General features: G+C 38.4%; 1 protein-coding gene across 2 annotated transcripts in view; it reads left to right on the forward strand.

Moving 5' to 3' along the window:
* FCHSD2 (FCH and double SH3 domains 2) overlaps window positions 1-23501 on the forward strand; it is a gene marked incomplete at both ends in the record, with an annotated part of 242205 nt that overhangs the window by 168566 nt on the left and 50138 nt on the right. The window contains 3 exons of one of the 2 annotated variants that reach the window (XM_080700168.1): window positions 8973-9095; window positions 18861-18956; window positions 21329-21400. In XM_080700168.1, coding sequence (XP_080556294.1) covers window positions 8973-9095; window positions 18861-18956; window positions 21329-21400 — 291 coding nt within the window. The remainder of the gene's footprint in view (window positions 1-8972; window positions 9096-18860; window positions 18957-21328; window positions 21401-23501) is intronic. The other variant, XM_080700169.1, reaches the window with a different exon arrangement.

Below are 23501 nucleotides of genomic sequence, written 5' to 3' on the forward strand. Positions count from 1 at the left end.
TTGGATTTGTGTTGCAGCTTCTATCCCAGGATGCCCTATTTAGGTCAAGTGCCCACCTTTGCCCAGGAAATGCGGGCAGAGAGCAAGGGTGTGCGGTTCTGCCTTGCGTGCCAGCTCAGCCCGAGGCACTTACCTCTGTAGTCAGGGAGCAGGATCTGTTGCATGCAGAGTCATAGATGTCATGTCTTTGAACTCTACATAAGATGCTAATACTAAAATGTGTGAAAATACTCTGTTAGACAAAATTTTGTGAGATCAGTTTTTTATCTGTCTTTCAGTTTCTTGTCTATCTTTTACAAAATTTTGCTAATGTTCAATAACATCAATAGGCTTAGTTTTCAGTCATGAGTGTGTGTGTGTGTGTGTGTGTGTGTGTGTGTGTGTGTGCGTGTGTGTGCGTTTTAATTTCCAATCTGAGAATTTTGATCCAATATGTCATTTGCTGGAGTTATTTCTTGAGCACTGCCGAAATGTCAGACCCCATACTTACTGCAGAAGATGCAGTAATGAGCAGACATGATCTCTCCTTCTTGGAGATCCAAAGGAAAAGGAGACAAGTATCACAAGCATGAGGCTACATGCTATGAAGCAAAAAGAAAGATATCCAGAGTGGATAATGAGCAAGTGAATGCTTCAGGATGAGTAAGAGTAAGTCAGACAAAGGGAGACAGGGCCGAGAGTGGTCAAGGCAGAAGAAAAGCCTGTGTGCAAGTTCAGAGGCCAAGGAGGAGTATTGATGAACACAGAAGGTGTGTGTTGTAAGGAAATGTAACCAGGAATAGTAAGTGAAGAAGTGGAAAAAATACACCAAATCCAAATCGTGTAATTCATAATAAAGATCACTTGTTTGTTTGTTTGTTTACAGTACTATGGATTGAACCCAGGGACATTCTACCTCCAAGCTACACCCGCAGCCCTATCTTTTTATTATTTATTTTGAATAATAAAGAGACTTAGATGTGAGAATTGCAGGTTCACGACCAGCCATGGCTACTTAGTGAGTCCCTCCAGAATTTAGACCCTTTTTCAAAATAAAGAATGAAAAATTGGGCTGGGGATGTAGCTTGGCTATAGAATGTCTCTGGGTTCAACCCCTAGTACCACTGAATAAAAATAAATAAATAAATAAATAAATAAATAAATAAATAAATAGCTGAGATAGGAAGATTATAGGTTTGAAGCCAACCTTAGCAATTTAGCAAGGCCCTCACCAACTTAGTGAGACCCTATTTCAAAAAAATAAAATAAAGTAGGGCTGGGGGTATAGCTCAGAAGTAGAATGCCTCTGTATTCAATCACTAGTACCTTAAAAAAAAAGAAAAGAAAAGAAGGAAGGAAACTCCAACAGCATTTCTTTTTTTAAACATATTTTTATTGGTGCATTGTAGTCAAACATCTTGATGGAATACAAAACTTGTGAGGTTATACAAGCACACATCACCCAATTAGCCTGTATCCAATCCCCATCCTATTCCCTCCCCTTCCCTCGTTCCCATGCTTGATTTAGTGATTGACTTTGATATATTTGTTTAAGAACATCATGTGCTTTAAAGAGTTTTCATCTTCTTCCGCCCATCCCCTCAGGTCACCTTAATTGCTCCTCTGTAGGGCCCCTTCTTCAACTAGAGTTCCTCCTATTACCCATTTCTCCCTAGCTTTTGCATATTAGGGAAAGTATCTGATTTTTTATTTTTTGTGATATTTCCCTGTAGATGCTGCACTGCAGGCTCGGATCCCTGTCTCAAAGGTCCCTCCAACAGCATTTCTAAGCCAAAACCTTTATATCAGAAGTTATAAATTCCTATTAAAAAAACAAGTTTATTAAATGCATTTCTTAAGATAGGGGTTTTATTCTGCCTTAATCCCAGTAGTGTGGTGACATTACATAGCTACATGGAAATTATATTAAAGATTATTTATTTGCATTGCCTGTATTTAAAAATGCTCAAAGGTGCCATCTGGTGGTTTAAGCACCACAGAGGATGCAGATCTATTACTCGATATTTGAAGGACAGAATGTTTGTGTGTCCCTGTTTTTTAAATTTTTATTTTGAAACAGGGTCTCACTGGATTGATGAGAGTCTCACTATTTGCTGAGGCTCTCTTTGAACCTGTGATCCTCCTGTCTCAGTCTCCCAAGTACTAGGATTTCAAGTGTGTGCAACCACCTCCAGCTGACAAAAATTTTTTTTTTTTTTTTTTTTTTTGTGGGTCTGGGGATGGAACCCAGGGGCATTTGACCTCCGAGCTACACCCCCTGCCCTATTTTTTATCCTTTTTTTTTTTTTTTTTGAAACCGGGTCTAACTGAGTTGCAGAGGGCCTCACTAAGTAGTTGAAGCTGTCCGCGAACCATGATCCTCCAGGTCTCAGCCTCCCGAATGCTGGGATTACAAGCGTGCACCACCACGCCCGGCTCTATAAAAAATATTTTTAAATCAGTTGTATAGTGAAAGTTTAATGCAATAACCAAGCATAAAATACAAGTGGAATATATTATGAAACTTCTATCAATTTTTTTACACATATCACAATAAAGCCAAAAAAGAAAAGAAATTAAAAATAACCAGCTCACAAAATGTGAACAAATATTTATAAATTACATATCTTCTAAGAGCCTTGTATCAAGAATATATAAAGAGATCTTATTGAACAGCAAAAAGACAACACAATTAAAAAATAAGTCAAGGACTTGAATAAACATTTCTACAAAGAAAATATATAAATGGCCAATAAGTACATGAAAAGGTATTCAGTATCGTTTGTCATCAGAGAAGTACAGTCCAAAGCCCCAGTGAGGTACCATTTCACAACCACTAGAATGGCTTTCATAATTTAAAAAAATAATAGAAAATAACAGTTGTTATCAATGATATGGAGAAATGAGGATCCTGGTGAATTGCTGGTGGGGAGGTGCAGTCATTGTGAAAAATTCAGAATTCAGCAGTTGCTCAAATAGTCAAACACAGGACTACCCAATGATTTGCCATTCCTTTCCTAGACATATTACCAAGAGAAATGAAATGGTCGTCAGAGTTAAAAAAAAAAAAAAAGCTATAGAGACAAATCTTCAAAAACAACAAAAGTTTTATTTGGGAGTATTAAAAAAAATTAAGATTGCAGTCCTGGGGTATTTGTACCCAGGCCAGGATGTCCTCTGGCATGTCTAGAAAACAAAGTAAAGGAAAGGTTGGTGGTCTTGTTAGGGCAGAGTAATGTACGTATGTTATACAAAAATCTATTGGCACTTGTGATGCTTGAGGGAGCTGGTAAACTCTAATTGGTGAGCAGTAGCTATCAGCATGTAAAGCAAGTTTTGAGATTGTAGGTGGCAGATCTTTTAACTTTAAAAAAAAAAAAAAAAAAACTACGGACTTAAAAGATAAGGTAGGCTGTTTCACCATGTTGGCCTAGTGGTAAGTTCCTGGAACAATTGATTGAGACCTGAGTGGTTTTTTCCCATGACCTTTCTACTTTATTTTAGATGTGTGCGGCAAGAATGTTTCATTTGCATCCTCAATTTCCACACAGGTGTTCAAACAAAAATTTGTACATGAACATTCTTAGAAGCATTATGCATAATATTTAAAAAGTGAAAAGGAACAGATTTCCATCAACTAGCAAAATGGATAGACAAAACTATATATCCATAAATGGAGTTTTATTCATCAGATTAAAAGAATGAAGAACTTACATTGATTAACCTCAAAAACATTGTGTTAAGCAACAAAAGCCAGACACACGAGGCCATCTACTGCAGGATTCTACTTATTTATTTATTTATTTATTATTTTTTTTTATTATTTTTTTATTGGTGCACTGTATTCATACATCATAATGGGATAAAAAAAAACTTTTGTAGACATACATGCACACATTGCCCAATTAGCCCCTACCCAATCCCCACCCAGTTCCTTCCACATCCCTCCTTCTCATGCTTGGCTTAGTGGTTGACATCTAGTATTATAGCAATTTATTCACAATTAACAATGATAATCTCACATCACAGTTTCATTTGTCTGATACCAAGCTTTTGATGACTTAAAGATAACATTTCAATATTTCTTTTTGTTATCTTTCTTACCAGAGAATATTTTTTCTTTCTTTCTTTTTTTTTGGTGAAACTATCATACATTTATTTATTTATTTTTCAGAAAAAAATCTATCCTAATATGGAATATGGACTCTAGATACCCAAAACAATCTTGAAAAAGAACAAAGCTAGAAGATGTATATTTTCTGATTTCAAATCATATAAAGCTACAATAATTGAAACAGTGTAGTACTGGTCTAAAGGCACATATATAAACCATTGGAGTTAAATACGAGCCTAGAGCTAAATTCTTCCATATATTGTCAAGTTATTTTTGACAAGGTTTCCACGAACATTTGGTGGAGGAAATAATAATCTTTTAACTAAATATTGTTGAAAAATAATAATTACATGAAAAAGAATAGAATTGGACCCTTACCTAACACCATATACAAATATTAACTCAAAATAGATAAAAGACCTAAATATAAATCTTAAGACTATAAACTTTTAGAAGAAAATCTGGGTCATAAAACCTCACAACATTGAAATTGGCAGTGATTTCTTGGATATGATTTCAATGGCACAGGCAACAGAAGGGTAAACAAACTCCCTAAGAAATAAAAAAAAATATTGTATATCCAAAGACAATGTAAACAGAGTTAAAAGTTACTGATAGAATGGGATAAAATATTTCCAAAAATCTATATCTGAAGGTATATTAATATTCCAACTAGAAATCCTAAAAATTAGCAACAATAAAAGCAAACAATACAGTTTAGAGATATGTAAAAGACTAACATAAATAATGAATCTCCACAGGTAACCAATCTTGGTTGTCTGTTGGATGGAAAATCTTGTTTCTCTGGTTCTGGTGTGTGTTACTTAATTCTTCTTTGTAGTTAATCTCTTTGAGTATTTTCTCTAGTGCTGGATTTGAAGACATAAATTCCTTCAGTTTCTGTTTGTCATGGAAGCTTCTTATTTCCCCATCTAATTTGATAGAAAGTTTTGCTGGGTAGGAAATTTTTGGCTGGAAGTTGTTTTCTTTTAGAGTTTGGAATATGTTACTCCAAGCCCTTCTGGCTCTCATGACTTGGTTTGGGAAATCTGGAGTGATTCTAATTGGTTTGCCTCTGAATGTCACTTGGCCCTTTGCTTTTGTTTGCCTTTAAGATTCTCTGCTTGGTTTCCACATTGGTCATTTTGACAATTATGTGGCGTGGGGATCCTCTTCTCTGATCCTGTCTAAATGGAGTTCTATAAGTATCCTGGACCTGTGTATCAACCTCTTGCTCTATGTTTGGAAAATTTTCTGCTATTACTTCCTTGAAGAGATTGTTGATCCCTTTGGTTTCACTTTCTTTTCCCTCCTCTATTCCAATTATTCTTAGGTTAGCTCTCTTAAAATGGGCCCATATTTCTTCAATGTCAGATTCCTGCTGTCAGATATTTTTTTCTAGATTAGAAACTATGCATTCGTTTTTGGATTGCTCATCTTCTAAGAGCGAGATTCTATTCTCCATGTGGTCTAATCGGTTGTTTGTACTTTGAATTGAGGCCTTTACTTCATTAATTGCATCCTTTATCTCTTTTTGGCTCTCTCTGAATTCTTTTCGAAACACCTCTATTATTTCTACAGTTATTTTCCTGATTTGATCTTCTAGAAATCTCTGAATTTCTGTTTTATCGGGTTCTGATGTTGTGGGGTTGTGGGCATTCATTACTCCATTGTTATTCCTCTTTCCCATGATTTCGGAAGTTTGTGCCTTCTCTGGGTTCTTCCCTTGGGTCACTACGACTTCACTTAAGGTGCTCTGGATCTCAAGTCTATGGTATTTCACTCCCCACTACTCCTTTACTAGGTTGTATCTCAGACCTAGGGAGTCAATCGAGGCTGCTTTAGACCATGGGGGGGGTGCCAGGTTGGACGTTCTCCTGTGGTGTGATATCTCTGCCACTGCCACTCCCCCACTGGGTCAAGTCCCTGGAAGTGCAGTACTGGGATTTCTTCTCTAGGGGCTGCAGCCGCAATTTGACTCACTGTTGTTGAGAGTGCTGATGGAGCTGTAGTGAATTCGCTGCTGCTGCCGCTGGTGGCAATATGGAGCCGCTGCCACGCCCCCGGCCATGAGGCTGGCGTATTTCTTCTCTGGTTTTGAGCTCTGCTCTGAGTCCCTGCAGAGTGTGCTGAGCCCAGCCACTGGGAGCTTTAGATGAAAAATCTGCCAAATTCTGCCCAGCTGTTCTGCAGTGGCTCACCTCAGCTTGCTGTCTGCCGCTCCTCTCTGGAGCCTGGTGGGGTGTTGAGTGCATTGGTTTGGTGCTGTCCGGTGAATTCGCCGCTGCCGCCGGCAGTAAGGCGCTGCTGCCACGTCCTCGGGCGTGAGGCCGGCGTATCTCCTCTGTGGCTCTGAGCTCCGTTCTGAGTCCCCCTCCTCTCTGGGACCTGGTGCTGCAAGGAAAGATGGCACCTGCTCCACACCGCGGCTCCAGCCACAGCACTGCGGTCTGGTTTTTTTTCTGGTGTCTCGTTTTTCCAGCCCTCTTTTTCTCTGTCCCTTGTAATTACATTTTTTTGTTTCTCTGCTGATGGTGTTTTCTGGCTATGAAAGGCACTGATTTTGTGGTAAGAGAGATTGGTTGTTAGCGGGGCTTGTAAGTCCCGCTTTTCTCCGTCGCCATCTTCCCGGAAGTCCAGGATTCTACTTATATGGAAGTGTCCAGAATAATCAAATCTATATCTGTAGAAAGCAGATTAGGGTTACCAAGGGCTAGGAAAAGATATGAGGAATAACTGCTTAATAAGTACGGGTTTTGTATGTATGTGTGTGTTTAGGGGAGTGATACAAATGTTCTGGAATTAGATGGTAGTAATGGTCGTATAACATTGTGAATGTACTACAGTCTTCTGATTGATGCATATTAAAGTTATTAAAATGATGACTTTTACATTGGGGGGCTTTTACCTGAATTTTTAAGAGAATCTCCATTGAAAGCCAGGCATAATGGCGTACACTTGTAATCCCAGTATTTGGGAGACTGAAACAGAAGGATCACGGTTCACAGTCAGCCTCAGCTACTTAGTTTGAGGTACTCTGCAACTCAGTGAGACCCTGTTTCAAAATAAAGAATAAAAATAGGGCTGAGGGTATAGTTTGGAGGTAGAATGCCCTGGGTTCAATCCCCAGTACCACAAAAAAAAAAAAAAAAGAAAGAAAGAAAGAAAGAAAGAAAAGAAAATCTCCATTGATTGGCAAGAATCAAGAACCTTATTCATTATTATTATTACTATATATTTTTTCCATAGTAGTTGCTAGTATGTATGTATGTATTCTATTCTGCTTTTTTAAAAGATTATTTGGTATTTAGTTTCTATAATTTTTAATTTGATGGCTTATATATTTTAGTGACTATATATTATGGATTAATCATTCCTCAAATATTGAGTGGGTTTTTTTTTTTTCATTTTCAAGGAATCCTGCAAATGCTGAAACAAATAAGACTTTGTTGGGGAGACTGGGGATTGAAATCAGGTGTTCTACCTCTGAGCTATATCCCCACCCATATTTTATTTTTTATTAATTAAATAACTTATTTATTTATTTTTGGTAATAGGGATTGAACCTGGGAGCATGCTACCTCCAAGCCACACCCCAGCTGTTTATATTTTTGAATTTTTATTTTCAAACAAGGTCTTGCTAAGTTGCTGAGGTGGGTCTTGAGCCTTTGGTCCTCCAGCCTCAGTCCCAAATATTGGGGCTATAGGCATGTGCCGCCTGTGCTTGACTTTATTTTTTATTTGAAAACAGGGTCTTGCTAAGTTGCTGAGGCTGACCTTAAATCTACAACTCTCTTGTCTCAGTGTCCCAAATCCTGGGATTAAAGACATAAACTACCACACCCATCTCAAATAACAATATTTAAATTTTTCTGTTAATACTGCATTGGTGTTTCTTCCCTAAACAAGGACCTATAAGTCTTTTTGTTTTTCATACACTTATATTTCTTTTGTGTCTTTTCCTCTGACTACTCTATACTAATTCACAATTCTAAACCAGGCGTGGTTTGTAATACCAGCATTTGGGAGGCTGAGACCGGATCCTGGTTCAAGGACAGCCTCACTTAGTGAGGCCCTTTGCAACTCAATGAGACCCTGTTTCAAAATAAAGAATTAAAAAATAGGGTTGGGGGTGTAGCTCAAAGGTAGAATGTCCCTGGGTTCCATTCCCCAGTAACACACACACACACACACACACACACACACACACACACACACACACACACACTTACAATTCTACCATTAATGGGTAAGGAAAATGGAGAAATAAATGTTTATTGATTTCCTGTTTTAATTCCTGTTTCTTAGGCCCTTTTTAAAGAATTGTATTTAATACCTACACCCCATCATGAAGTGTCTACAGAATCTAATAAGCAGATGAACAAAGACTAAAAACTCAAGTATATTTGTCTTCAGATTGTGTCCTATATTCCCCTCAGCTTTAGCAACAATGAATTTTACCTTTATTAGTTGGTGTTTATTAAAGAGACTGAGCATTTCTCAAGTGATTGTTAACTATATTTATACTTACATAATTATCTGTATCTTTTGTTCTTATATTATTAATAGTTTTTTTGGGGTGGGGCTTGGGGGGAGAAACTGGAGATTGAACCCAGCCACGTGCATTCTACCTCCAAGCTACACCTTAAGCCCTATTTTATTCTTTATTTTGAGAGAGGGTCTTACTAAGTAGCTGAGGATGGCTGCGAACCTGCGATCCTAGTGTCTCAGCCTCCTAAGTACTGGGATTACAAGTTTGTTCCACCACGCCCAGCTATTAATAGATTTTAAACCAAACATTTCTGCTTTTCTTACAGATGAGACATTATGTGTCAAAGCTTTTATCATATTTATTTGCTTGTTTACTCCTCTATCCTAGGCTCTTGATGGAAATGTATATGATCACCTCAAGGATTATTTAATAGCCTTCAGCCGGACTGAACTAGAAACATGCCAAGCTGTGCAGAACACGTTCCAATTTTTATTAGAAAACTCCAGCAAGGTAAAGTACCTTTAGTGAGTGGTGTTGCCTATTTTAGAATCTGAAATGTGTTTGCGTACAAATAACACAAAAGTACCAATGACATTAGAAGGATGCTTTAAATAAATTTGTGGAAACATCATTCTTCCAACAAAGTTGGACAATGTTCTGTTCTCTTTGTATCTAAGTTGGTGAAATCGGTGGCACAAGAGCAGAAGGGAGGTAATGAGGCCAGGTAGCTCAGAAATGAGTCCATTGCCATGTGCACTGCCTTTGAAAAGAATGAAGAGTTTTATCTTTCATTCACATGAGGTGTTTGTTTGTTTGTTTGTTTTTTCACTCTGTGGTACTGAAAATTGAACTCAGGGGTATTCTACCCAACCTCTGGCTTTTTAGCACATCTTACATTATGAATCCCATGAGGTTGGTATTACCACTCTCATTTTATGGAGAGAAACACAGACATAGGGAGTTTACTTGCCCAAGTTCACACACTCACACAGTGTTTTTTATGCTCTTCTATTATATTGTATAGTGCTATATTATCTCTGTAGTTTGTATTATTTAATTTAAAATGAATTAAGAATTTATGGACAGTTTAGACACATAAAAAGATATGCTTTCATTTTCTGCATTCACTCATATGAGTATCGCTTTCCCCAGAGGTGAGGAATAAATGAGGCACTCTTAGATAGAAAGTGGTACGAATAAAAATTTAATAAGGATGATGTATCTGGAAGATGCTGCTCCCTTTTGTCCCAAGTGAGAGAAGCTCACACCTACAAGTTGTATGCCATGTGCTTTTCTGTTACAAAGAGCTTGTCATGCTGTTCTTGTTATACTGCTGAAAGCAACCAAATGATTTGATAACCCAGTGAGAAGTTTGAAACTGTTTTCTACACTCATTACTTTGTCTTCTGGGTAAAAATCTATTTTCCCACATGTCTAAAATCTAACCTATTCCCCAGGATATTTGGGGGTTATTCATACTGACATAATACATTATAAATGTTAAGATGCTCCCTGTATCTTTTATCCCCTGGATGAAAACAGCTGGCTCTACAAGATTTTATTAAATTTTAATTATGTATGAAGCTTGCTTTTGTCCTTAATATTTTATGAAATGCTTTGTATTTATAACTAAAGCAGATGTTGTCATAGATATTTTCTCTAGGCCAATCACTCCAAAGATTGTACTAGCATTATAGTTTGTTTACCTGTGTTTGCCTGCTGTCTACATAAGGAAAGTCCTACTGACTAATAACATATCTGTATTTCCTTGAATAATTAAGTTATCTAGTGTTTCCATTCTTAATACCATGAAGACTAACTAAAAAAGTATATTTGATAAAATCACATCATTTCAATAGTTAAAATTTGACAAAATTCAAAACCCTATTGTGATTTAAAAAAAACAACAAACTCAGCAAGTTAGAAAAAGAAGGAAACTTATAGAACATAATAGCTTTTCTGAAAAACCTGTAGCTAATATACTCAGTGATTATGTTTGAAAGGCTCTCCCCTCTGAAGTCATGCTTACCTTCACTGCTGCTGTTCACCTTTGCAAAGTTCTAGTCAGAGCAATTAGGAGGAGAAAGTAAAAAGGAGAATTAAAACGACCTCTGCTTGCAGATGACATAATTCTGTCTAGAAAACCCTGTAGAATCCACATAAAAAGTATTAGAACTACTAAAGTAATTCAGCAAAGATGCAAATACAGGAGCAAAACTCAATAACGAGTTAATTTTTTACTCTGTCAATGAAATTATCCAACAAGAAAATTAAGAAAACAATTCCATCTATAATAGTATGCCAAGAATAAAATATCTAGGAATAAATTTCATCAAAGAGGTTAAAGACTTTACACTGAAGACTACAAAATATTGTACAAAGAAGACCTAAATAATTGGAAATAATGTTCATTAAGTAAAAACTTTCATTTCACTAATTTTTAAATATCTCTAGGCGATCTGTAGATTCAATGTAGTCCCTAATCAAAATTCTAATAACCTTTTTTGTAGAAATCGAAAAAGCAGTCTTCAAGTGTATATGAACTGAAAAAAAGCTTTACATACACATAGCAATGTTCAAAAGGAAAAACAAAGTTGAAGGAATCACCCTTTCAAATTTCAAAACTTACTACAAAGTTACGGAAATCAAGACTGTTTGGTACAGGCATAAGACAGACATATAGACTGAGCAAGACCCTGTTTCAAAATGAAATAATAAAGTAGGGTGGGTGTATAACTCAGAGCTAGAATACCCCTGGGTTCAATCTCCAGTAACACACACACACACACACACACACACGAGCAGTAAAAGAAAACAGGACTACAGGTGTGGCTTATTGAAGGGCACTTGCCAACGTGTAGAAGGAGCTGATTACAGTCCCTACTGCCACTAAATAAATATTTTACTTTACTACCCTTGATCTTAGCCAAAAAGCTGACAAGCATTAATACTCTAAAAGAAAAAATATATAGTTGGATTTACCAAATTAAAAGCATTTATGTATCAAGGAACTTTATCAAAATGTGAAAAAGGCAACCCAAAGATGAGAGAAAATATTTGTATATCTGATATTTGAATTTATCTGATAGGGACTTAATATTCAGAATATATACAGAACTTTTATGACTCAACTACAAAAAGACAACCCAGTTTTTATTTTTTATTTATTTATTTATTTATTTATTTATTTATTTATTTATTTTGTGGGTCTGGGGATGAAACCCAGGGCATTACACCTTTGAGCTACACCCCCTGCCCTATTTTTTTTATTTATTTATTTATTTATTTATTTATTTATTTATTTATGGTGGTACTGGGGTTCCTGGAAGCCCTTCTCCCTCCAGGCTACACTCCCAGACCTATTTTTATCTTTGGAAACAGGGTCTCTTAAGCCAGCGCGGCTGGCTTTGAACCTGCGCGATCCTCCTGTCTCCGCCTCCCAAGGGCGGGGATTACAAGCGTGCGCCACCACGCCTGGCTATTCTTTTATTTTTGAAACAGGGTCTCATTAAGTTGTGGAGGGCCTCACTAAGTAGCTGAGGCTGTCCTCGAACCATGATCCTCCTGTCACAGCCTGCCGAATGCTGGGATTACAAGCGTACGCCACCACACCCAGCACAACCCAATTTTTAAATGGGTGAAAGAAGCCAGGAGTGGTGGCACATCCTTGTAATCCCAGTACTGGGGAGGCTGAGACATGAGGATCATAGATTCTTGGCCAGTCTCAGCTACTTAGTGAGGCCCTCTACAACTTAGTGAGACACTGTTTCAAAATAAAGAATAAATATAGGACTGGGGACAACAGGGCATGGTGGTGCAAGTTTATAATCCCAGCATTCGGGAGGCTGAGACAGGAGGATCACAGTTCGAGGACAGCCTTTGCTACTTAGTGAGGCCCTCTGCAACTCAGTGAGACTCTATTTCAAAATAAAGAATAAAAAATAGGGGTGGTGGTGTAGCTTGGAGATAGAATGGGTTCCATCCTTAGTATCACGAAAGAAAAAAAAAAAAATATATATATATATATATGAATGACTGGGGGTGTAACTCAGAAGTAGAATGCCCCTGGGTTTAGCGGTTGTGGTCGTGCATGCTTGTAATCCCAGTACTTGAGAGGCTAAGAGAGGAGGACCCAGGTTCTTGGCCAGCCTCAGCTACTTAGGCCCTCCGCAACTTAGTGAGACCCTGTTTCAAAATAAAGAATAAAAAGCCAGGTGTGGTGGCACACGCTTGTAATCCCAGTACCTGGGAGGCTGAGACAGGTGGAAAGCGCAGGTTTGAAGCCAGCTTCAGCTAATTAGTGAGGCTCTCAGCAACTTAGTGAGACCTTGTTTCCAAATAAAATATAAAGTAGGTCTGGGAGTATAGCCCAGAGGTAGAAAGACTCTGGGTTCCATCCCCAGCACCACAAAAATAAATAAATAAATAAAATAAAACAAAACAAAACAAAATAAAGAATAAATAGGGCTGAGCATGTAGCGTGGAGGTAGAACGCCTCTGGGTTCAACCCCCAGGCAGGCAGGCAGGCAAGAGACCTGAACAGACCTTTCTCTGAGAAGTTACACCAAAGGTCAGTCAGCTCATGAAAAGGTGTTCAACTTTTTTTTTTTTAAATGTGGAACATACTGAAATTGGCACACATTCAGACTGTGCTTGTTGCCCTCTCCCCCCTGCTCCCTTCCTCTCCTCCCAACAATGAGTGTCCAGGGTAACCATGCTATATTCATACTTTTACACATATTCGGATGTAGCCCCTCATTAATCAAGTTCAGCCTTCTTCCTCTCCTATCCTTCCATTCAAACTTTGCTGAGGTTTCCCCTCCATTATCTGGAGTCCCTCTGATATTCCTCATACTCCCTAGTTTGGGCATATTAGAGAAAACATACGTCCCTTCTCCTTCTGTGCTTGGCTGACCTCACTTAACATAATGCTCTCCAGGGCTTTCCATCTTCTTGCGAATGCATGATTTTGTTCTCCTTTATAGCTGAGTAGAATTCCATTATGTGTATTTCTCATAATTTTGTAACCCATTCATCTATCGATGGGGACCTAGGTTGGTTCCATATTTTGGCTATTACGAATTGTGCTGGTATGAACATGGGTATGCATATGTTACTGTAGTTCTCTGATTTCATCCCCTTTGGAAAGATAACCAGGATTGGTAAAGCCAGATCATATAGTGGATCTATTCCCAGTTTTCTAAGGAATCTCCACACTGATCTCCATAGTGGCTGAACTAGTTTGCATTCCCACCAACAGTGTAAAAAAGTTCCTCTTTCCCCACATCCTCCCCAGCATTGTTATTTGATTTCTTTATGCTTGCCAATCTGACTGGGGTCAGATGGAATCTCAGTGTAGTTTTGATTTGCATCTCCCTGATGGCTAATGAAGTTGAACATCTTTTATGTATCTATCGTCCATTTTTATCTCTTCTTTTGTGAAGTGTCTATTCAGTTCAGTTGCCCATTTCTTGATTGGGTTATGTTGTTTTACTAGTGTAGATACTTTTGAGCTCTTTGTATATTCTGGATATTAGCCCTCTGTCAGAGTGGTGAGTGGTAAAGATCTTAAAGAAATATAAACTAAAACTACAATGAAGTACCACTTCTCACCCACTAGGATAGCTTTAATAATTAAAAAATAAAACAGAAAATAAGTGTTGAGGATGTAGAGAAGTGGGACCCTTATACATTGTTGGTGGGAACTTAATGTTCTCTGTAAAACATTTTTGCAAGTTCAAAAAGTTAAAGTTACCATAATACTGAACTTTCACTCCTAGGCATGCACCCAAGAATATTGAAAACAGGTATTAAAACAATATTTGTGGATCTGGGCATGGTAATACAAACCTGTAATCCCAGCAACTCAGGAGGCTTAAGTAGGAAGATTGAAAATTTGAGGCCAGTCTGGGCAACTTAACAAGACCTTGTCTCAAAATAAAATTATTATTATTTTTTTTGTGGTCCTGGGGGTGGAACCCAGGGGCTTTTCTACCTCCAGGTTATGCTCCCAGACCTGTTTTATATTCTGTTTGGAAACAGGGTCTAATTAAGTTGCTGAGAGCCTCACTAAGTAGCTGAGGCTGGCTTTAAACCTGTGCGATCCTCCTGTCACAGCCTCCCAAGTGCTGGGATTACAAGCATGAGCCATCACCCCCGGCTTTCAAAATAAAATTAGAAAAAGCACTGGAGTTGTAACTCAGAGGTACCATGCTCCTGAATTCAATCCCCAATGCAAAAAAAAAAAAAAAAGCCTTGTATGTGAGTGCTCACAGTAGCATTATTTATTATAGCCCCAAAGTAGAAACAACCTAAATGTCCATCAACTAATTGGATAAATAAAATGTGATATGTCCATACAGTAAAATATTATTTGCCCATAAAAAGGAATGAGTTACTAATATACCATACAATGTATACCTCACAGAATAATGAACATAAACATAAAAATTAATATATAAGAAGGTGTTATTGACTGAATTGTGTATGATCCCCTCCCCAAAGAGGCAAGAATGAATATTAAAACATGAATCAACAAGAATTCATACACTACCCTGGGGGTTAGAAAATTGGTAAATCCAATTTGAAAACCTTTATTCACAAAGGTTTTCAAAACTTATCTCAAAATCATTAATTACATCTGCCAGATGAGGTAACATCCACAGAAGAGTTTTTGGTGATGGCTCAGTTAGGAGTCTTGTTGTAGTCATGATTACATGAAGATAAACATGTGATAAACTTGCACAGAGCTGTATGCACACACATCTGAATGGGTGCTTATATAACTGATGAAATCTAAATAAGCTTTTTGCTTTGCATCAATGTTCATTTCCTAACTTTTATTGTACTATAACTATGCAGGATTCTGACATTAAGAGGTGCACAGACCCTTTACAACTTTATTCCATTTCCTTGTCTAGAAGTCTAAAGTCTTAAGTCTGTCAGCAGACTATACCCCCTCCAAAGGCTTTAGGGGAAGATCACTTCTTGCCTTTTCCTGTGACTGGGGCTCCATGCAGTTCTTGGCCTTGTGACCACGTGACTCCATTCTGTGCCTCATTGGTCACATCATCTTCTCCCTTTGTCCCTGTTCTCTTCTGAGTGTTCGTTAAAAAGACACATTATTGGATTTAGGGCCCACCTAAGCAATCCAACAGGATCTTATCTCAAAATCATTAATTACATCTGCCAGATGAGGTAACATCCACAGAATTCAGGGATTAAGATACGGAATTCAGATATAAAATGTAAAAAGAGGTCTGGGAGTGTAGCCCGGAGGTAGAGGGGCTTCCAGGAACCCCAGTACCACCCAAAAAAAAAAAAAAAAAAGATATGGGCATATCTTTTGGGAGATGACTATTCAGTCCTCTATAGCTGTTAATGTAAAAAGAATAGGTTCAGAGGCAAACCTCTGAGAGTAAAGCCCACCTTTCCAAAACAAGTAAACACCAAGCAGTCCAAAACAAACCAGAATTCAACTAAGTCTCTAGATTCAAGTGCCTTTTTTTTTTTTGGTGGTACGAGGGTTCCTGGAAACCCTTCTACTTCCGGGCTACACACCCAGACCTGTTTTTATACTTTTTATTTGGAAACAGGGTCTCTTAAGCCAGTGCGGCTGGTTTTGAACCTGCAAGATCCTATCTCCACCTACCAAGCGCCGGGGATTACAAGCATGCGCCACCACGCCCGGCTCAAATGCCATGTTTGTTTGTTTGTTTGTTTGTTTGTTTGTTTGTTTGTTTGTTTTTGGTGGTACTGGGGTTCCTGGAAACCCTTCTCCTCCGGGCTACACTCCCAGACCTATTTTTATATTTTTATTTGGAAACAGGATCTCTTAAACCAGCATGGCTGGCTTCAAACCTGCACGATCCTCCTGTCTCTGCCTCCCAAGTGCGGGGATTACAAGCGTGCACCACCACGCCTGGCTTCAAATGCCTTTAAAAAAAAAAAACAAAAAAAACCAGGAAATAGAACATTGCCATGATGCAGTCAACAAAATTAAGACTGGGAACCCTACAGAATAAAAACCTTGTTTCTTCCACAATTAAATTCAAGAAGGAGCTAGATGCGGTGTAACCTTGTAATTCCCAAACTTGGGAGACTGAGACAGGAGGATCACAGATTCAGAGCCAGCCTCAGCAGTTTACCAAGATACCCCACAACTTAATGAGACCCTGTTTCAAAATAAAATAGAGCTGGGGTGTAGCTCAGAAGTAGAATGTCCCTGGGTTCAATCCTCAGTAATACAAAAGGGGAAAAAAATAAAATAATTGCAACAGGTGAGGAAGAGAGGAGGAGAAAATTAACAGAGCATGAAAAGAAACCTAAACAACATCATCTGTTGTATTCTGAAGACTATTCAGATCTTGATTTGAAAAGGGTGTTTTGTTTGTTTGTTTGTTTGTTTGTTTTTTATGAAACAACCAGGCTTGTAATCCTAGTAACTGGGAGACTAAGAAAGGAGGATCACAAATTCAAGACCAGCCTCAGCAACTTACTGTTTCAAAATAAAAAATAAAAATAGGGCTGGGGGTATACCTTAGAGGTAAAATGTTTGGGTTCAATCCCAAGAAAGAAAAAAGAGTAATAGAGGGAGAGAAGAAAGAAGGAAATTTGAATGCTTTTTGATTGTTTTGTAAGTCTTATACATTTGAACATAGATGCCTTTTTCTAAAAGACCTCTTTCCTTTTAGATATCATATTGAAATATTTGTAGATGAGGGGATATGTCTGGGTATAGTTAGTAGTGGAAGAAGTAGATGAGTTTATTGATAAAATGAGACTGGCTGTGAAGGGATGTGTTAGAAAATAGGGTGATGAGTACAGGGGATATATTATACTGTCGTGTCTGTCTTTATATGTGTTCGAAATTTTCCATAACAAAATATTTAAACTTCATGAAGGTTCATGTCCCCCAGCTACCACCCTGCCTGGTGTAGTGTTTAGGATTCTTTTGGCAACTAGAAGGGTGACCCATGTAGTTCCTCTTCATGGCGGTGAGTGAGGTTCTGAGACCTGGGTTGTAAGCTTTCTTTGATTCTAGCTTAAAATTGTAATCCAAGAAAAGAATGTAACACATATCCCTTTGGAAATATGTTTATTCAGTGAGCCTTCCCCTGACTGAATTCTCTCCACCCATTGTACCTCTTCAGTCTGGACCTCCTTCTAGTCTCACCTTCTTCTCCCCTCCCTAGACCCCGTACATCCTTCCATAGTGTATTTTAACTGTGTAACCCACTTGGTTCTCCCAGTTTCCACATTTTAAGTTACTGAAGATAGTAGCCTGGTTTTCTTGCCTTATTCACCTGTCTGTTCCCCCTCTCCCTGCACAGAACACTGGGCCTGGGAAGCTCCAGTGGTTGGCTGAGTAAAGGGGAGGCAGACAGTACTGAGCACTGGGATTGCACTGGTAAATAAAGGGATACAAAATACACCTACTTTCTTCTCTCCTCAAGTAGTGTCCTTTCTCAGGACTCCCAGGATAAGAACTGTAGAGCTGCTCTGGACCTTCCGTCTGCCCTTCCTTTGGCAGAGCTGCTAATGAGCTGTGGTGACTGCCAACAGAAGACAGTAAAGGGCAGGCAGGGCAGCAAAGTAACACTTGGGTTTCTGCACCAACGCTGCTTATTTCCACTCTTCCCGGGATATGTGTGGCAGGGATTCTTTTTCAGATGGCTTTCTGGGCTGTTTATTTTGCTGCTGTGTATCAGAATTCTTCTTTGTAAATTTATTTCCACGCTGTCTTCCTGTTATGCATTAAGATGGTAATTAGAATGCAGCCCCCTGGAAAAGGTGCCAAGAAATACTCTAAAAATACTATTTTGTGCTATAGATGGGATTATCTGGCAGTTTTCTAATAAATGGTAATCTCCATAAATAGGCTTTTAAGAGACCCACAAAACTTGAGAGTTGGGAGAAACTAAAAACATTAATGTGTGCCCACACACACAGGCACACACACTATACAGGATAGCTTTTTTTTTTTTTTTGTCTTCTTGCTGTGTTAAAATACTGCATCGTGTCTATTCTCCAAATCTGTACTAGTTTCCAAACTTTTACTTTCTCAATTTAGATTCTTGAAAAAAGAGGACACAGACATAACTTTAATCTAAAATGAAAAATAAATTGTGTAGCAATTTTCATTTCCTTTTGACCATGTAATGTTGAATGATATTTGTATAAGAAAACAGCTGAATAAATCTTAAACTTTAGAAAATAATTATTGGACATTTTTAACCTTCTTAAAGTTTAAAGATATCTCATTTTTTTCTCCAGGTGGTACGAGACTATAATCTTCAGCTGTTTTTACAAGAGAATGCTGTATTTCACAAACCTCAGCCCTTCCAGTTCCAGCCCTGTGACAGTGACACTGTAAGGGGAATTCAGACTCTCTTGTCATCTGCTGTTCTGTTGTGTTCATGCTCTGAATGTGTCAGCCTTGAAATAGACGGGTGGCTGAGTGCGCCCCATTCATCTGTAATAACACTGAAGATGCAAAGGAGCCACGGCACTTCTTTTTTCTAAAATGCAAAGAACACGCTTAGTGTCTTTATGCCAACAGTGTTTTACTAAATGAGGTTAAAGCACAAGACAAGTTACTGAAAAGCTGAAAACAAATGAGGAAAGAAGAAAATAATCAACATGTTTATTCAAGTATAAATTATGCTTTCTGGGCTGAGCATGGTGGTACATGCCTGTAATCCCAGTACCTGGGAGACTGAGACAGGAGGATCACAGATTTGAAGACAGTCTCAGCAATGTAGTGAGACTGTCACTGAGCAACCCAATGAGAAATACAAAATAAAAAATAAAATAGGGATGGTGTACGGCTCAAAGGTAGAATGTCCCTAGGTCCAATCCCAGTACCACAAAAAAGGGAAAAAATTATGCTTTCTAGCCATAAAGTTCTTCATGTTATACCCTTCCAAAGGAACTAGTGGTTAAATTTTAACCAGAATAGAATCATTAAGTAGAATAATAAATATGTGCATGGAGATGTTTTATTTGGCTTCATAAAAATTATAGTCCTTTGATAATTCCTTTCCAATTTTAGATTGTTAAAGTATTAATATAAACCCAAAATGGACAATTTTTAGAGAGCAGACATTAATCATACATTTTTTTGAGTTTATGAGAATTGTTTGTCATTATTTTGAATGTTTAAAAAATAGCCAAGGCCGGGCGTGGTGGCACACGCTTGTAATCCCCGCACTTGGGAGACAGAGACAGGAGGATCGTGCAGGTTCAAAGCCAGCCGCGCTGGCGTAAGAAACCCTGTTTCAAAAATATAAAATAGGTCTGGGAGTGTAGCCCGAAGGTAGAAGGGCTTCCAGGAACCCCAGTACCACCAAAAAAAAAAAAAAAAAAATAGCCAAAATGCTGGGTGTGGTTGTACATGCTTGTAATCTCAGTACTTGGGAGGCTGAGTCAGGAGGATTGCAGGTTTGAGATCAGCCTCAGCAACTTAGATTCTTAGCAACCTAGCAAGACCCTCTTTCAAAATAAAAAATGAAAAAAGAAGAAAGCCAAAATATTAATTTGAGCTGGGTGTGGTGGTGCACGCTTGTAATCCCCACACTTGGGAGGCAGAGACAAGAGGATTCCACAGGTTCGAATCCAGCCGCACTGACTTAAGAGACCCTGCTTATAAAGAAATAAAAAAAAGTATAAAATAGGTCTGGGAGTGTAGCCCAGAGGTAAAAGGGTTTCCAGGAACCTCAGTACCACCAAAAATATAGATAGATAGATAGATAGATAGATAATTTGATAACATAAAAATAAAATTTAGCTTCTACAGAATGAGAAGCATTTTTGCAAAATGAGAAGTAATGTTGGCATTATTAGCATAATCCTTCAATATAGGCAAGCCAAGAAGAAAGTCAAATCATATTCATATGGTCTTTTGATAAAGTTAAAAGCAGTTCCAGAAGTTAATAGTGTCAGTTTAATAGAAATACATTTGCTGGAGATAACCACATTAGTTTTCTTACATTTTAAGTAGCCCTGTTAGTGTTATATAAAGTAATGTAGGAAATCAGTATTTCCTTCTAGGTGAGAATCTTTGCCCTTTAAATTAATGTCTTTTTAAGCCTGGTGTGGTGTCACATGCCTGTAATCCCTATACTTGGGAGGCGGAGACAGGAGGATTGCGCAGGCTCGAAGCCAGCCTCAGCTAGCTTAAGAGACCCTGTTTCCAAAAATTAAAAAGCATAAAATAGGTCTGGGAGTGTAGCCGGGAGGTAGAAGGGCTTCCAGGAACCCCAGTACCACCCAAAAATAAATAAATAAATAAAATCAGATTGGGATATAGCTTGAAAGTATACTGCCTCTGGGTTCAATCCCTAGTACTACAAAAAAAAATTTTAATAAATAAATGCATAAATCAGTGTCTTTTAATTATTCAGCTTTTGTTTGATGACTCAATGATACCATCTTACAATTTGATTTGTTTAAAGCCTGGAATGAATGAAGTAGAACATTAAAAGAGGCAGGATATACACAAGCTTATCAAGCTTGACTTAAAATTGTCATTAATTTGAGATTATTATATCTTTGCCTGTTTGCCACAGAAAAATCAGAGTAACAGTGACAATCATCACACTTTTCCAAAATCCAGCTATAGCCCTAAGTCTTTTCTTTGTTTCTAGACACTGTGCTAATTGTTCTTAGCTATTGTGTCCCTGTTTGCCTTAAAATTCTAACTCTATGCTGTTTTCTGTCCTTGTGCAATCTTTACTGGGCAGAGTTTAAAAGCCGCCCAACTGGTGGATATTGAGCTCTCCCCTGTCAGTGCTCTGAGAATGACCATAGCTGAGGTATCTGGGGTGTGGGTCAAGGCGGGAGGGCCGGAGGGCCGGGATGTGTGGGTTTGCATGCTAACAAAGGGTGGGACCTGGTGTTGGGATGAAGGTCTGTGGATGTATACCAGGCCATTGAATGCGTCCCATATATCTTAGGAATTTTCTTTACTGTGTATAGTGAAAAAATTGATCTTTTCATTTTTCATCTTTCATCTTTCATCTTGTCTGAAGCACCTTAGTTTTCCCAACTGGGGTGCAGGGAAGAACCAAAGAGTTAATTGTGACTTTGTTGAAGGGAAAGCTATATAGCCTATGAAGGAAAAGAAGCTTGCCCAGATTCATATTGTGAATGAATAGCACATCACTGTTATGATTGCAATACTTATGTTCTTTCTACTAAACTACTTTGTTTCTTAAAAAGAAAATATTCAATCAGGCATGGTGGCGCACACCTGTAACCCCAGCATTCAGGAGGCTGAGACAGGAGGATTGCAGTTCGCAAACAGCGTCAGCTACTTAGTGAGCCCTTTGCAACTCAATGAGACCCTGTTTCAAAATAAAGAATAAAAAATAGGGCTGGGGGTGTCGCTCAGAGGTAGAATGTCCCTGGGTTCCATCCTCAGTACTGAAAAAAAAAGTTCAAAATTCGGAATGCAATTAATTTTTTCATATTGAAAAATTATTAATACCTAAGTTCTCATAAAAATTATTCCAGATTATCAATCATTAAAAAAGACTTTTTTGTGGTACTAGGGGTGGAACCCAGAGGCTTTCTACCTCTGGGCTATACTCCCAGACCTTTTTTTTTTTGAAACAGGGTCTCGCTAAGTTGCTGAAAGCCTCACTAAGTAGCTGAGGCTGGCTTCGAACCCGTGTGATCCTCCTGTCTCAGCCTCCCAAGGGGATTACAAGCGTGCGCCACCATGCCCAGCTTTTAAAAAAAAGACTTTTAAAAAAAATTTTTTTGGTGGTACTGGGAATTGAGCCCATGGGCATTCTACCTCCAAGCTATGCCGCCCCATTTTTTTTTTTTTTTTTGAAACAGGTCTTGTTAGGTTGATGCAAGTCTCAGTATTTTCTGAAGCTGTCCTCAAACCTGCGATCTTCCTGTCTCAGCCTACCAAGTACTAGGATTACAAGTGTGTGCCACCATGCCCAGCTGAAAAAGACTTTAGAATAATGATTTTGAGCATGTTGAATATAAAGTATTCTTGTGTGTAATTTTTTATTATAAATTAAGATTTTTTTGTTGTGTGTGTGTGTGTATGTATGTATATATACAGTACTAGAGATTGAACGCAGGGGCATCCTACCTCCAAGCTACAGCTACAGCCTTTTTTATTTTTTTGTTTTGAAACAGGATCTCACTAGGTTGCTGAGAGTCTTGCTGTGTTGCTGAGACTGTCCTCAAACCTTTGATCCTCATGTCTCAGCCTCCCAAGTACGGGGATTACAAGTGTGGACCACCATTGCCCACAAAGAGTAAAGTGCCAAATAATTAATCTTACTCGGTATTGACTAATGTTCTTTGTGGGAATGGAGCCATTGTTTACTTGCTTCTCTAGTTTCTTCTTATAGTTGTAGCACTAAGCCTGGCATGGGTACCTGTCAGTGCCCATTAACTCACCCTTCCTGCCATGTGAATCTTGGGCACGTAGAAATAGTCATCACCTCTGCCTTCAGTTGTGTTTCTGTAATGGCTCTTACTCGTATTCTGTTTTGAAGCATATTTCAATTCAGTAACCACTGAGCCCCTATGGCTGGATGCTGAGGGTAGCTATTATGTGCTAATAGACTAGATCAGCTAACTGACAAGTACACAAAGGAAAGACAGTGCTGTATGATACAGTGATATTGCTGCCTAGTGACTGGTACCATTTATGCATCCTTTTATGGTACAGTTTCTTTATAAATTTGAGATATATTTGCATATCAAATGATTCACACATTTCAGTCATTTTTAGTAAATTTATCTAATTATGTGACCAGCATCATAAATGAGTTCTAAGCCAGGCATGGTGGCCCACACTTGTAATCCCAGCATTTGGGAGGCTGAGACAGGAGGATCCCGGTTCGCAGACAGCCTCAGCTACTTAGTGAGACCCTTTGAAACTCA

The sequence above is a fragment of the Muscardinus avellanarius genome (genome assembly GCF_963383645.1).
Source record: "Muscardinus avellanarius genome assembly, chromosome: 1".
Taxonomy (NCBI): domain Eukaryota; kingdom Metazoa; phylum Chordata; class Mammalia; order Rodentia; family Gliridae; genus Muscardinus; species Muscardinus avellanarius.